General features: G+C 49.1%; 1 protein-coding gene across 1 annotated transcript; it reads right to left on the reverse strand.

Annotated features, from left to right (window-relative positions):
* SCD (stearoyl-CoA desaturase) lies at nt 1,673-12,810 on the reverse strand. The gene is made up of 6 exons (NM_001285619.1): nt 12,784-12,810; nt 11,990-12,272; nt 7,983-8,113; nt 6,341-6,546; nt 4,552-4,784; nt 1,673-1,872 (listed from the first exon to the last, which is right to left on the reverse strand). Exons 1-6 carry the CDS (start codon nt 12,808-12,810, stop codon nt 1,673-1,675), a joined length of 1,080 nt encoding a protein of 359 aa, NP_001272548.1.

Below are 15,263 nucleotides of genomic sequence, written 5' to 3' on the forward strand. Positions count from 1 at the left end.
GCAGTAGCCATCACTGCCTCTGAATTCGCACAGAAGAGGCTTGCCTGTCCAGAGAAAGAAGGAAACATCAAGGAGATAGAACCAGCAGGAGAAAGTGAACAGAGAGGGCAGAGCCAAGAATTGATAGGGTAGTTCAGAGATTCCTACCCCAGCCCCCAGCCAGTCCTGTACTTTTAGCTAGAAATTAATAGAAGAAATGAGTGAAAGGGTTCAGCACTGTGGGGAGAAGCCTTTGAATACTTTCTCAATCCAAGGAGAAAGTGGAATTAATGAAATGAACCCAACATGTAACTTGTTTGTATAGCCAGCTTCCATATCAGGACACCCAACAACTTACTCAGTAACCTTCTGAATCCCCCAGCAATGTGATCTCAGAGCCTTTCTTTTGTAACCTTATCTCAGGAACTGCCTACAGACCCTGCCCCTCAACTTCTCCATCTCCTGTCCAGCAGCGAGAGGAAAGGAGGCAACCTGGCTAATTCTTCCTCTTCTTCAAGCCCCCTTTCTTTCAGAGGGAAATACTCTGAGAGAATTACTTTAATATTCCAACCAAAGTACCCATGTATATATAGCTTTATGTTTGACCCAACTCCACCTCCTAAAATTCTTTCTTTTTGGGGAGGCAGCTGTGCTTACCACCATACCGCCAATGCATCTCTTTTTTTGAAGTCTCAAAACGCTGTAGCCACCTTCTTACTATGAGGGGAGCTGACCAATATCCCCAAGACGGCAGAGTAGAAAGATGAAAGAATTTGGACAATTTCCTGAGCTGCTGGAGTCAGCAATTCTGGAAATAACCAACCTCAAGATTTCTTGTTATCTAGAATAAGAAATCTTCCTGTTTTGAAAGAAAGAAAACAATTCGTCTGCAGCAGAGACCACTTTTACCACAAACTAAATGCTTCTTCTTTATCCTCAGCCTAAAGTATATCAGGACATCGAGATTTGCTTTTGAGTTTTAGGACTGCCCTGCTCCACAGCTATTTCCCAGAGTCAGGAGAGAAAGGGAGCATGCTGGGTGATGGGCAGACAGGGGTGTCTGATCACAGCAGCAGCTTCCTGCCTTGTTTCCCACTTCAACTCACCCTATTTATCAATCACATCATGCATGCTGACTCTCTCCCCTGACAATTTACCTGTTTTTGCAGTTTGGTGCCAAAATAAAGTTATTTTTCCATTTCATCTAGCAAAAGCCTGGGCCGAAGATCATCAGGGCCCTTCCCAGAAGATTCTGTCATATATCTAGCTCGAGCCATCCACCTTAAAGCTCAGACAGCTCAAGGAAAGGGTCAGCCGGGGCAAAGACCACTTGTTTTAGACTACAGAAGGGTCGTCTAGGCTTTGGAAGCTGGAAACCCACCAATGACTGACCAACTGCTTGCCTTGGGGGCAATGAGGAGAAAGAGAAAGGAAGGTGATAGGGACAAAACAAAGGGAAAGATAATGGGAACAGAAGAGAAAGAAGATAAGAGAAGAAATAAGAACATGAGCTTAGCATCATAAAGGCAGAGTTGTTGGCTTTCAATTTAAAAAGAAAATTTTAAAGAATACTGTACTGTAATGGGTTAACGTCATCTTTAGCATCCTGGTAGCATTATTCAGTAGTTTATAAACAGAACATTAAACCTCTGCCCAGCTGGCTTTTGGAAAAGGAATCCAAGGGACCAGAAACTCAGCCACTCTTGCAGCTTTCCTCTCCAGTTCTTTTCATCCTGGCCAAGACGGCAGCCTTGGATACTTTCTTCCGGTCATAAGCCAGACCGATGGCAGCCATGCAATCAATGAAGAATGTGGTAAAGTTGATGTGCCAGCGGTACTCGCTGGCAGAGTAGTCATAAGGAAAGGTGTGGTGGTAGTTGTGGAAGCCCTCACCTGGAACAAAAGCAGAGAAAAGTTAGGCAGCTATACTGTGGATTGCCGGCTGCTTGATCTTGGCGCTCTGGTTCCCTAGCAGAATGCCTCACACTTAGTAGAAACCTGTTGCTGTTGAATGAACGAATGCAGCTAGTCTTTTAAACTCTGAACCAGATAGATCCCCTCAGAGGCATCTTCAGAAATGACTGGGGAGAACCTGGTCATCATGGCTCTCTGGGAACCTTTGTGGGAGAAGGGCTGGCAGTTTCTCTGAAAAGATAAGATGATTTGAGAGAAACTGCTATCAGTAGGAATGGGTGTTAGACTAGAAAACTCCAGAGCTTCACTACATATTGGTATAAGACCCTAAAGGCTCTGTGTACATGTGCATGTGTTAGAGTGGAGAGAGAGTCCAGAATGAAGAACTTTTACTGGGTTTCTTACAAAGATGAGCAAAGAAGTACACTTTCCCCCACCGCATGGGCACTCTTGAAGGTACCAAGAGAACTGGGCGACACAGTCAAAAGTCAGAAGAAAGAAGGCCTAGCCCAGGGGCCTAAGTTTCCTCAGCCTCTACTGTTTCAGAGTGGACTGTTTTGGCTCCTATTTCTTTGAGCTTTCACCCTGGGGGTGATGCTGATAAAACAGAAGCTCTCTGAGGGAATAAGAATCAAAAAGCTTAGGTATTCCTTCTAACCTCTAAAATTCTGAAACAAGCAGTTCACTTTGCGGGACAGAGGAAAATCAAAGAAATTCTAGATTCAGAATAATTTCTGTAATGAGTCAAGCTGTGGAAACTCCATAGACAGAGTTCTCCAGTCCTAGGCAGGATCTTCTTTGTGAACCACATCAGTAACAATACCCTGATGAGGCTGGGGTAAAGAATAGCTAATAAAAGAGTGTGCTGAGCCCTTTGAAGATGAAAGAGCCCCAGTACAGTAATAATGACATTGATAACCAACAAGGAAGGAAGTCCTGTGATGGGAATAGCACCATCCAGGGCACCATCTCAAGGTTCATTCACAGTGTGGATCATCAATTTATTCAATGTGAACTGAGTAGGAGGGTAGGATAACCCCAAGGCTAAAGGTACTGATGGAAGATCGCTAATTTCCATAAATGACTTTGCAACTAGGCTCTGTCTAAGCACTAGCTAGGCCCACACTTACCAGATTTAAAACAATCAGACACACACACGGTGCCAAGAGAGGAGAGAAAGTGGAGGAAGGTTAGTGGGCAAAAGAAGGATGAGACTCTGTAACTGGAACAGCAAGATATAGCCAAGAGAGGCGCAAGCGGGGAGGCTAGCTCTGGCAGAGAAAAGATGAGCATGTGACTGGGGGTGGGGAGGTAACTCAAGAAGAAGGAGATTAGAATGGCAGGGAAGCAGGGGAAACAGGCAACCAGAGAACAAAGGGTGAGGTGATAAGTGGGGAGCAACAGGGATGAAGGAATGATAAGTGAGATACTGACAGCCACTCTGAAGAGGCTTGGGGAAGCTCACAGCAGATCTGTCTGTAGTACAGGACTGATCTCATTCCAGAAACCTTCCATGACATTCACTGGTTTTCTACGAAAATAGCCTATAATGTGATTGATTTCAAACATGGTTCAGAGTAAGAACATTAAACAGTACACGGTGTCTGGAAGGAGGGAAAGATGCATGAAAATTAAAAAGGAATGAAAAAATGTCTTTAGTACAGAGAGTAATAAAAATGGAAAAGATGGGCAGGGTTGAGAGTATAAAGGAAGGTTTTAAAGAGAACCGAGCGACAGCTAGGCCATGGCTTATGCCCATGTGTGGAGCAGGGAGGTTATCTATCTATGCTGGATGACCAGAAGCCCTGATCACTGGAAGAGGCCGTGGGGTCTGCCTAAGGAAACCTAATTCAAGGCCTTAGTCAAGGTCTATATTTAGCTGAAAAGAGTGACAGACCAAAAAAAAAGAAAAAAGAAAAAGAAAATGGAGACAGATGGCAGAACCCTGTTGTCTGGCTATTGAACAGGAATGGGAGAAATAAATTCCTGAATAGTCAGCATTAGGTCAGTGAGTAATTGCTTTACTGGGAGTTTCCTAAGTCACACTGTGGGGAGGGAGTGTTCCCAGCAGAGAAACAGAAGAGAGAAAAATAAAGGATAAGAGAAGAGAGTGGTAGGTGGTGATAAAGGGCCACCAACAGCTGCTTTGATGTCTTTCATACTGACATCACCAGGCAGTAAGGCATGTAATACACTTCAAATATTGCCCCTCTGAATACAGGAAGGTGATACAAGAGAAGCTTATTGAGTTAAACGACCAGTATTTGCTCTGTATATCACGTCTAAATATAACACACTAGGCTTCCTGGCCACCCAGAGGACCCTACTCTTCTATTTATGCAGTCCCTGCCCCAAGCAAGACTACCACCCAGATCAGAGATGACTGGGAAGAGAACAGCCCAAAGGGGCTCATCATGGCATTTTGTGGCTTGCTCTTAAACCTGGAATTAAAGGCATTGTTATTTTTCACCCTTTTCTCTTTACATAGGACTTGTTGCTTCACTTTCAAGGGTTTTCTAATACTGTCCCTTAGTTTTATAGTGGAATGACACATGGAGAGGGGTCATAAAACAGGTAAATCTAGTTTTTCTGGCTCGTAACCTAATACCCTAAGCAGCAGACCACTAGACGTGGTCTTGCTGTGGACTGCTGACTTACCCACAGCTCCCAGGGAAACCAGGATATTCTCTCGGGGGTTGATGGTCTTGTCGTAAGGGCGATATCCATACATATGGGCAGCGCTGTTCACCAGCCAGGTGGCATTGAGCACAACAGCGTACCGGAGAAGGGTGGCAAAAAAAAGGCTGTTTTGAAACGTTTCACCCCATAGATACCACGGCACGAGTGTGGGCAGGATGAAGCACAACAGCAGGACACCAGGTTTGTAGTACCTGCATTGAGAGATCATACGCTCAGTGAGTGGAGAGAGGACGCTGAGACCTACCTGATTTTCCACTCTCACAGGGCTGGGCTGTCCCTTCTACACTGAGAGCACGGTGTGGCAGGCAACCGAACAAGAGGGAATGGGCAAAGAAATTTTCCGAGAATTTAGTGTTATTATCATACTTCTCATGAGGGGTTAAATGACTTTTCTAGGGTCACACTACCAGGAAGTGGTGGAGCAAGGACTGGAATGCTTCATCTCCTGACTCTAAATCCATTGCTCTCTTTTACTACTTCAGGGAAACAGACAGGGTCCAAGCTACAGACTGAGTTCTCTTTCCCAGGTTTTTCAGTTCTGCCATTGGGCTTTTTTTCCCTTCCAGCAGTGCTCTTTGCAGAATCTATGTCTAAGTCAATCTTTTATTTATTTATTTTTTTTTGGCTACACCAGGTGGCACGAGGAGATCTTAGTTCCTGGATCAGAGATAGAACCCGTGTCCCGTGCACGTGTGGAATCTTAACCACCGGGCCATCAGAATTTTTGTTTAGTATGTTGCCTTCATCTCCTGCTAGCCAGGAATCTTTCTCATCCTTCCTCTTCTTCTCCCTCAGAGAGGCACCCCAAATGTCCTAGATGCCAGCAGATCTGTCCCTTTGGAGGCCCTATTCCTTCTTCCTCCTCCCAAAGGTACAGCAAGCATTCGACATTACCAGGGAACTGATTTCCTAGATGCCTTCAGCAGTTAAGCCTGCTACTCTTGTATCATTAGTAACCCCTGCCGCCTTCAGCTCCTCTCCATTCCTACCACCACTTCCCTGCACGGAAACCCAAGACTTCCCCGCTTCTTTAGTTCAATGCCTTCTCTCATCCACCCCAGAGCTACCTTTCTAAAGCACACCTCCAACCATGCCACCTTCTGGCTCAAAAACCTTTCCATGGTTTCCTATTGCTTGGGTTGAATTAAACCTTGTCTGCTTGTAAGACTCCATAACAATGGCATCAGTCTCTGTTGCTAGTCTTTTTCCCTACCACACCCTGTATTTCAAGCAGGACTCTGCTGCAGGAACACGCTTCAGCTCTTTCTGTTTGCACTGTCCCCCCACCCACCTGCCCTGTGCCATCCATCAGTGGATTCCAAAGCTACTTTCTTCATAAGCCCTTCCTGATGTTCCCCACTCTATGGTGTCCCTCCCCTTTGTGCCTCTCCTCGCTATGGAAAATATTTTGCCACGTATCATAGGTATTTGGACACTTGGCTTATCCTTCCACTCCCCAATAAGCTATGAACTCCTTGAAGGTAAGGACTATGACACATTTGGCTTTGTATCCATGACCGTCCTACGTCAACAAACATTTGTTGAATTTAATTGGCTTAGGTAGCTCATAGAAAAAGAAACAACAGTCTATGGCTCTGGGCCCATGGGCTATTAAAAACTAGGGTTTTAAATTATAATCTGAGATATAGAAACCAAGTAAATTTCTCAGCTCATGTTGACAAGTCCTAGGAGAAAAAAGGGGGGTCCACAAATGCCAGGTCCCCAGCTCCATCATCATGTCACTCACCTCCTCTGGAACATCACCAGCTTCTCAGCTCTTAGGTCGGATAAATCTAGCGTAGCACCCTTTTCTCTGACAGCTGGGTGTTTGCGCACAAGCAGCCAACCCACGTGAGAGAAGAAAAAGCCACGTCGGGAATTGTGGGGATCAGCATCCGTTTCTGAAAACTTGTGGTGGGCACGGTGATCTCGGGACCATTCAAAAACGTCATTCTAGAGGAACAGAGAAGAGGAATGAAGGCCTGCGGAGAGACACCCTCTCAGGGGAATTCCAATTGCCAGGCGTCTTCCAGAGCCCACAGCTCTCAGCCCAACCTCACAAAATACCTAGGAGTTGGTGCTCCAAAGGAGAAGTCATGGGGCTGCCTCCTCTCCTTAAACTTGCTTCTGAAGCATAAGTGGAAAAGCAACTTCAAGTCTCAGGACCACATGAACAGGGCTAGCTGCTTCTCGAGGGTTATGTGGTGGGTGGAATGCAGGAAGACGGTACAGGGCTCAGAGTTTCATCAGGAGGGAACACTGCAATTCTTCAAGCAAGAAATGGGGTGTGGGGTGCCTAATCCCTGAGCGTGGATGACAGGAGGCAGGTAACCTTGTGTCTTAGCATCCTGGTCAATGGATGAAGCTGTGGGCAGCTCCATTCTGACGCAACTCGAAAAAACAGATAAATCACGATATGACCACATTCCCAAATGGCCTCTGGGACTCTTTCTATCCCATAGAGTGTGCCAATCTCGCTTCCTTTTTTTGCCCCGTGGGGACAATATCAGGAGCCTTTGAAGCATTAAGGCATACGGCAGAGATGATTATGCAACTGTGAGATACTGCCATGGAGAGGGAGACTAACTGGGCTTCCTTGTGTTTTCCTCTCGTTCCAAGCTAGGCCCCTCACTACATGCTATCTTTTGCCCTTTGCTACTGCTTAATAACTGTGAGCTCTCTTTCTCCAGTCCCCTTCATTCTATCTCTGCCAAAAACTTTCTGCTTCAACAAACCTCAACACTTGACTTAGGCAGCCTGGTAACCCATTAAAAGGACCATAATGTTGGTCTACCTAAACCCTCAGTGACACAATTTCCCAATCTGTGAAATGGGGATAACAACAGTACCTACCTCCTAAGATTGTTGTGAGGGTTTAATGAGGCAATCTATGTCAAGTGCTTAGAATAGCGCCAGACATATATTTAGCACTATAAAAGTATTTGATCATCTTACCTGAAAACAACAGAGTTTAAAAGAAGAATCTGTGAAACATTTACTTCAACCCCATTGTGACAGAGTCCTAAGACATCCACCCAGAGTTGTGAATGTTTTGTCCAATGTCTGCCCATGAAGCCAGGCTCAGCTCTTGCCTTATACACTTATGAAAGACCACAACAGCCAGACTGGGTGATAACAGAGGTGCAAAAATGACCCTACACACTGACAGTGTTTCCTCTTTATCTCCTTCTTGCCTCTGCCAGTCACTCAGAAGTATCCTTATGTTTTATGGACTTTGGGACTGAACCTGAACTTAACCACAAGGAGAGAGGAAAGTGAAGTGGTTATCCAGGTGCTGTCCCTCTCCAGGCACCGATCACCTCCATTCCACCACTGGCTCATCGATAAAGAGTGAGGAGAAAAAGAGCTGAGCACAGCTGGCTTCTCACCTGGAACGCCATGGTGTTGGCGATGATCAGGAAGACCCGCAGGGGCAGCCGAGCTTTGTAGGTCCGGTGACTCCACAGGCGATGGACCCCTGCTGTGATGCCCAGGGCACTCATCACATAGTAGAATAACACTGCCAGGATAAGACAGGGCAGGCAGTCACTCACCTGGGGAAGTGTTTCCATGATGGTTTCCTCAGGTCAGAGTGTGTGTAGGCTCCCGGTGAGAATCTGCTTTTCCCTGAACTCCAGGGATACCTTGATCTCTTAGGCGCCTTTGATTTTAATTACTTGAAAAATATCATCCCCCTCTTATCATCTAACCTAGGGGCTGGAATAAGCTTAGGAGTCCCGGGGAACTTCAGAAAGGCGAGAGAGAAGAGGGCTCTTAACCCCCGGCCACTTGGCATTCTCAGTCATGAGGGATATTCTCCCAAGTCCCCTCCCCTCTGACCTTCCGCTAACTTTCTTCAACGTTTTAAGGACCACAGACCAGTACAGCAGTGCTTAAGACCCATAGGCAAGGGTGGTATTAAAATATTTAATAGACAGTATAGTCTGGGCACTGACCCATTTGAGGGTTCCTGGGTTCTAGGGGACATTAAGGGGGCTCAGAACTAGGACTATTTACCAAGTGGTCCAAAAACCTTTTAGCAGGCAATGTGGCCACAGGAGGGGAAAATTCACCCTGCACATCAGTCATAGCTGCAGTGTCTTAAGCTTCGCCAAAGATTTTATGTTTTCTGATTCACTAGATACCTTGAAAGGAGTTTAATATCCCTCCCTTTGCGGCTGAAAAAACAGATGCTCAGCAAAGTTAAGCGTTTATCTGTAGTCACATGGCTAGGAAATGGAGCCATGGCTCGAAACTAGATTTTTGTCTCAACAAAGTGGTTCGTGTTCCAGAAGTCTGGCACGAGGGTGTATACTATCCACCTCCCCAAGATATATGCCCACAGTTCTGTGGCATATGTCTCGCCAGATATGTCTCGCCTTCGCCACATCCCTCTGCCAGCCCATACTCCAGCTGACAAGGCTAATTCTAGATAACCGCAGGACGGGCTCAAAGTTGCCCAACACTGTCCTGCCTCACCTTCCTGGAGGCCTGCAGGTTCCAGGCGCCAAATAGAGCCTCTAACTGGGAGGTGGGTTGCTGGGCAACCCAAGAGCCACCCACCTTCCTCTGCTCAATAGCTCTAGGGAGGCAGGGGCTGAGGCCTTGGTAGAGCAGTGACTATTGACAATGTTTCATTCCTGGGGAAGTGGCTAGAAACAATAGATTCTCAGTGGCCACTGAACTTAGTTGCAGTTGGAGACACTGCAGATTGTGACAAATCGTTCTGTGTTCTTCTCTTGCCACAGATACCAGTTTCCTAAACAAGCCCCCACCCCACCCATCTTCCTCTACCCTATCCAATTTCTCCTACAGGACAGGAGGAGAGCTATGGAGCCAGAGTTCGTCCTGGTGAGAGTTCCTCTACTCATAGCCCTCTGGACTGGGTTGGGGCCCTAGGTGGTTTGCTGGACCCCGGGCATGTGGTAATAGCCGTTCAGATGCTGTATCTGTCTGCATCTACACCTGGATAGATGACAGTTGAGCCACAGCCCACCAGTCACCAAGGGTAAAGGAAAAGGTCTTTGGGCACAAAAGAAGCACTCAGCTCAGAAGCTCCTAGGGTTGTTTCATGCCACAGAAGACCCTGGCAAGTTGACTCAGAAAAGTACCTAAGATCCCTGCATTAACAGAGGAATTGGAAAAAGCACTCAAACCCTCTGGTACCTTTTTCTATCAGCACCTCTAAGCCTATCTACTAGAAGGCTTTGGGTCAGTTGGAAATTCATTCTCTATTAAAGTCCAAATTGGTGGTTAAGCAAAACCTCAGTTTTAGTCCTAAGAAAGAGACTGGAAAAGTTTGGCCCATGGTCCCTCAGTGTACCCAGAGATGGCTCTTCAGCCCTTCCCTCAAGGCGGTTCTGAGACACCAAAACTGCTCAGTCATGAGAAACGCTGGAATCACAACCATTTGCTAATTTAACACCATTCTTAGGGATAAAACAAGAAAAAGTAAAGCAAAGCTCCTGAACTCTGAGGACCTGTGACCCTCCCCCGCACCCCCCTTTTGTTCCTTAAGACAAGAGTTCTGATATCCCCACACCAAACCAGTCACTCCATCAGCTAAGCCATCCACCACAGGGCCCAGGGACAGGAGTATAAAAGTCACCATCCAGTCTCCATGTGGCACATTTTCCTGTCCAAAGGCACAGCACACACCCATGGGCAGGGCACCAAAAAGGTAGCGGGCACAGCCCTGGTTTGTGGATAGCATTCTGCCCCTGCACCAGCAGCCGAGGGAAAGCAGTGAGCAGCAGCAGGTGGTCAAGCTCAGGACTTTACGAGCCCTTCAGGGACTCTTGGGGCTGGAAGGGGCTCGCAGGTGACCAAACACCTTCACCAAACACCTGGTGAAGACTTCTCTACTGGAGAGGAGGGGTGAGAGAGGAGTCCGAAGCCTCCCTGGGGAATCCCTGTCCAGCTTTTGATTCCTCAATTTGAACTGAAATTCCAGAACTCAAGTTCTGCTGGGTTCTCAGAAGGACTAGAGAACAGATGTCCCCCTCCCCTTGAAAATAAGAGCCCTTCCTGGTTTGCAGATGAAACGATTTCATCGGTGCCTGGCTGGCCCCAGCAATTAAACACATGTAAAAAAGCACTATCTTTCTAATCTTAAAAAAAAGTAACACATTGTCCCCAGTGTGTTCCTTGAAAAACTGAGAGAGGGGATCTACCCAGCTGCATTTCTGTCCATGGATTACCAAGAGGATTCCTCCCAAAAGCTCCACAGACCAGATCCACCACCTTTAGACCAAAGAGGCTCTGGAGGACTTCGCTGAAACTTGGCCCGCCAGCCCTTCTATGTAACTCCCCTCCAAGAGTGCAGCTGTCTGCAAGCACCCCATACCCAAGACTGCTCTCGAAGACCTACAGTTGCTTTCTGGAGGGGGAGTTCTGGTCTGCCCCTCTCAGAAAGTGCTGATGTGCCCCACCCTCCCATCCCTGGTCTTTCGGGTTCTCTGTTTTCCCCTTCCCAAGCCAGACTCATAGTGGCAGAGGTGGGAATGCCCACAGAGCACATCAATGTGTGCAGGCGGCAGGGCCCTGCTATCAGCCCAAGCCCCTGGATTCCTGAAAGAGCTGAGCTAAGGGCAGGCAGGTCAGGGATACACTGGGAACTGTTCCCCTCACTGCAGCAGCCTGAAGGCCAGGGCTGCCCGGGGCCTGGGAGAGAACGGCTGGAGCAGGATGGGTGTGGAATGGGACATGGAACACTTCTTGAACCTTACTTCACTGTAAGAACATTTTGTTGAGTGGCATGTACAGTCGAGACCTACACAGAGTCACAGATCAATCATCTGTGTAAACTAGGTTACACAGGAGCCTTCTTCATCTGTTTATGTAACCAAGGAGCCTGAAAGGGCCAAGGGTCAGGGCAAAATAAGTTTGTGGATGACCACCACTCTGTTCCCCTACTACTAACTCTCTCCCTGAGCCGTTGTTCTTAATACCCCATGACCAGACTCAGCTTAAGCCCCCGAAAGTCACTCATCGAGTCCCATGTCCTCATGCCTCCCAGGTAGGAACCTCGATTCTTTCCTGGCTGGCAGGGCTGGGACAAGCAGTCAAGCAAAAGACTTAAAACAGAAAACCTCTTTCAGAAAAAGCTGACTCTCTGGCATAGCTCTGCTCATTTCAAAACCTGAGGCCCATGGTCTCAGGGCTCCAGCCCCAACACCGAAATTAAAAGATCCCCCAGAGTGGACGCTCCTGCATCCCAACCCCCCACCCAGGCTCTGTTCCCAGGCCACCCAGCCTCTCAGGACACCAAAGAGAAATGGTTGGGAAAACCTCAGCCTGGAGGGTCTGGTGTTTGTACTCTATGTAAGATCTTACTTAACTAAAAGAGTGGAGAGAACCTGGGGTACTGGATCGGGAGGACATGGGAACTTCTTACCCCAGAGAAAGGTGTATATCTTGCAGGTGGGGATCAATGTGATCCCATACAGGGCTCCCAAGTGTAACAGACCCATGAGGATGATGTTTCTCCAAACATACTCAAGCTTGGGCTTTGGGCCCTCCTTATCCTGGTAAGTTGGGTCATAGATGTCATCTCTCATTTCAGGGCGGATGTCTTCTTCCAAGTATAGGGGAGTCTTCTCCAATTTGCCCCCTCCATTCTGCAGGACCTTGGAAGGAGGTGCTGTGATGGTGGTGGTGGTTGTGTAGGAGCTAGAGATCTGGAAGGGAGAGGAAGTGGAGGGTCAAGAGAGAGGACACGTGGAGGTAGTAGGGACCACTTCACTCCCTAGTCAAGCTGGGGGAAGGACGGGGGATAGGCATAGACCTGGTCCCAATACCCAGGTTACCTGAGGGAAGGCGGAAGACAGGGAAGTCCCCAGGAACTATGCAGAGATTGGGGAGAGGAGGTGAAACCTCAAGGTGAAGGGGAAATAAGAAAGAGGAGTGAAACACTCGCACCCCAACGAGCACACAAAGGAAAGCCCGCATACCTACATACAGAAGGCTACCGGCAGGACCAGGTTTCTCTTTAAAGCTTAAGAAACGAAAGTTGGAGACCTAAGTTTGCACATTACAATCCCCATTCCCAACAAACTGAAGGCAGTACGACTCGCAAAAGATGGCTATGTTCTCCCGCGGTGATCTCAACTCTTCCCCAGTGAGTCACCTAGAAGCCCCGCCAGCACCGGCGAACCCGGGGTCTGGGGGCCATTACTCGGAAGCTCTCACCTCCTCTTGCAGCAAGTGGGCCGGCATCTGGGCTCTCGGACACTGGGATCACTTTCTCGGGGCTGAGACTGCGGAGCGGAGTTCGGGGCAGTCCGAACTGAGTGTAGACTAGTTCCTGAGCCTGCTTTTGCGTGGCGATGCGTGGCGATCCGCGGCGCTGTGCTCGGGACCTTCCGCTGCACGCTGCGCGCTGGATCGGTGTCCGGACCCGACCTGCTGTGCTGGGGATTTAAAGGCTAGCGCTGGCAGCCGGTGACTGTGTCTCGTATTTCCTCAGACCCCTTTTATTCGCTGCCAACAAGGGGCAAAGTGCGCAGAGTTGGCTCACCGTGGGAGATCCGCATGGGCGGGAGAGGGGAGGAGACAGAGCGCCGAGGCGTGCTGGGGGCAGGAGAAGCGAGAACTGGATGCTGCAGACACACCGCGGTTTGGCCGCCGCAGCCCCTGCCTCTGCCCCTGCCCCTGGGGAAATGCTAATGGGCTTCTGTAGACTCTGGCGCGTCATTGGCCGAAGGGAATTTGGTGCCACCTCGTCCTGCCGTTGCCATTGGCTCGGCGCAATCTGCTGTTCCCTCTGCCGCGAGCTCCTCACTCCCCCTCCCCTCCCTTTCTCCTCGGCTTCTCTTACACCGGCCGCTGGGCCTCCACCGGGCACCCTGCCGCCTCGGAGGCGCTCGGGAAGAGGGAGAGGACCCAGTCGGGGAATGGCGCGGGGATGCGTGCCAGCCCAGGACTGGCCCCGGGCAATTCGCAAATGGATGGGCACTAGGGAAGTTTCCCGGGAAAGAGTGGGGAAACCACGCGGGCGACCACTCCGCACAACTCCACCCCAGCCTTCCCGCTCGTCTAGACGCGTAGGCGGGGAGACGTGTCCTCAAACCCGGGTCAGGGGCCGCGAGCGCGGCGAAGCCCCGCCTCCCTCTGTGCGGAGCGCGCCGGGGATGCGGGGTAGGGGGCGGGGGGCGGTTCGGTCTGCCGCGGAACAATGGCCCCGCCCCGCCCACCAGCGGCGCAGCGCTAACCCGGGACTGCTGGACAGGCTCGCGGGTCTCCCCGCGGGCGGGCAGGCGGGCGGGCGGCCGCGCACACACAGTAGACGCACTGATGTGTAGATCTGCACGCGCGCAAGGGGTTCAGCCAATGGGCACGCCGATAGGAAATGTTCACCGCCAGGCACCGGTGAGCTGTGCGATCCCGGTGCCCACGCCAACAGAAGGTGTGCGGGATGTTTTGGAGATTAGAATGTCGGGTCGTTGTTTTGGAATTGCCTTCTTTGGGATAGGCCATTTCGTGGAGAAAGTACAGATGTGCTTTCACTCAGAAACAGGAGAAAGTACTTGTAAGTGCAGCAAGAGGAGCCAAAAGGTATTGCAAGCCAATCCACAAGAATCATTTCATTTGATACTTACTTGTGGCCCTGCGAGGTGGGTAGTTAGTCATTCCCTTTTAAAAGATGAGAGAAGTAAGCTATGGAGAAATTAAATAACTTGCTTTATGGTCACAGCAGCCAATCAATGATGGAGCTAGTAGCTGAGTCCAGAAATGTAATGATGGAGCCCAGGTCTTAATCCCTGTTCAGAATCCCTGGTCCCTGAGATGTTCTGACTTCACTGTTGTGGCTCACAGTCTTGCCTTTTCTGGGGGCTGTGGGAGCCTTACCATGGGGATAAGCTGGGAATCAGGCAGGCTGTGGACTCTACCGGGCTCCACACCCCTGTCTCCCCAAATACCATCCCTTTGGGAAGAGAAGAAAGTGAGGAGTTTTGTGCCAGCAACTAGCTTCTGGAAGAGAGGCACCTGGGATTGCCTGGGAGGATGATTAAGGAGCTCCCTAGTAAGCCACAGGTCGTGGGGTCTGGCCAGCTGGCCGGTCAACATCTACCTCCATTCCAGTCCTGACTCACTGTCCAGTGCAAAAGTTTTGAATGAGACTAGATGTTTTTAGATACAGACAGCTGTCTCATCACAGCTCAGAAGCCTCAGCATGTATGTGGGAGAGAAGTCTGGGCAAGTGTTGCTCCTCTCCAGGCTCTCCTGCAATGTCTAATTGGCTTAATTCCTCTGCCATCTATAGGGCTATTCTTCAAGAGTCAGGGTTGCTTTGAGGGTGTACCCTCAATTGTGGCCAAAAGTAGCTCTACCATTGAGACCAAATTTCTTTCCCTTTAACTGACGAGGTATGTCTGAGCCTATTTCCTCCAGACCCTGGACTTCTTCAGGGAACCAGCCTGAAACATCAGAGTTCTCTGGAAACTACCCTCCTCCTCACTTAGACTCGGGTAGGTATGACTGCTGGTATCACTTAATGCTGCCATTACTATGTAAGCTAGGTGCTAGGTCATTCATTTTCTGCAAGAGAAAGGAAAAGGGGCCTGCCAAATAAATGGAGAATCAGGGATGTTTTATTCCTCTCTAAAGACAAGATGCTACCCTGCGGGGGAATCTCTGGGAGTTTATGGAAGGTCTGGATAAGGAGAGAG

This window comes from Capra hircus, chromosome 26, assembly GCF_001704415.2.
Source record: "Capra hircus breed San Clemente chromosome 26, ASM170441v1, whole genome shotgun sequence".
Classification (NCBI taxonomy): domain Eukaryota; kingdom Metazoa; phylum Chordata; class Mammalia; order Artiodactyla; family Bovidae; genus Capra; species Capra hircus.

Coding starts and splice junctions, on each gene's coding strand:
- SCD (NM_001285619.1), bottom strand. CDS start 12,810: ATGCCGGCCCACTTGCTGCAAGAGGAG. Junction 8,114..11,989: donor GATATACACCTTTCTCTGGG/GTAAGAAGTTCC, acceptor TTATCCTGGCAG/TGTTATTCTACTATGTGATG. Junction 1,873..4,551: donor GGTTTCCCTGGGAGCTGTGG/GTAAGTCAGCAG, acceptor CTTTTGTTCCAG/GTGAGGGCTTCCACAACTAC.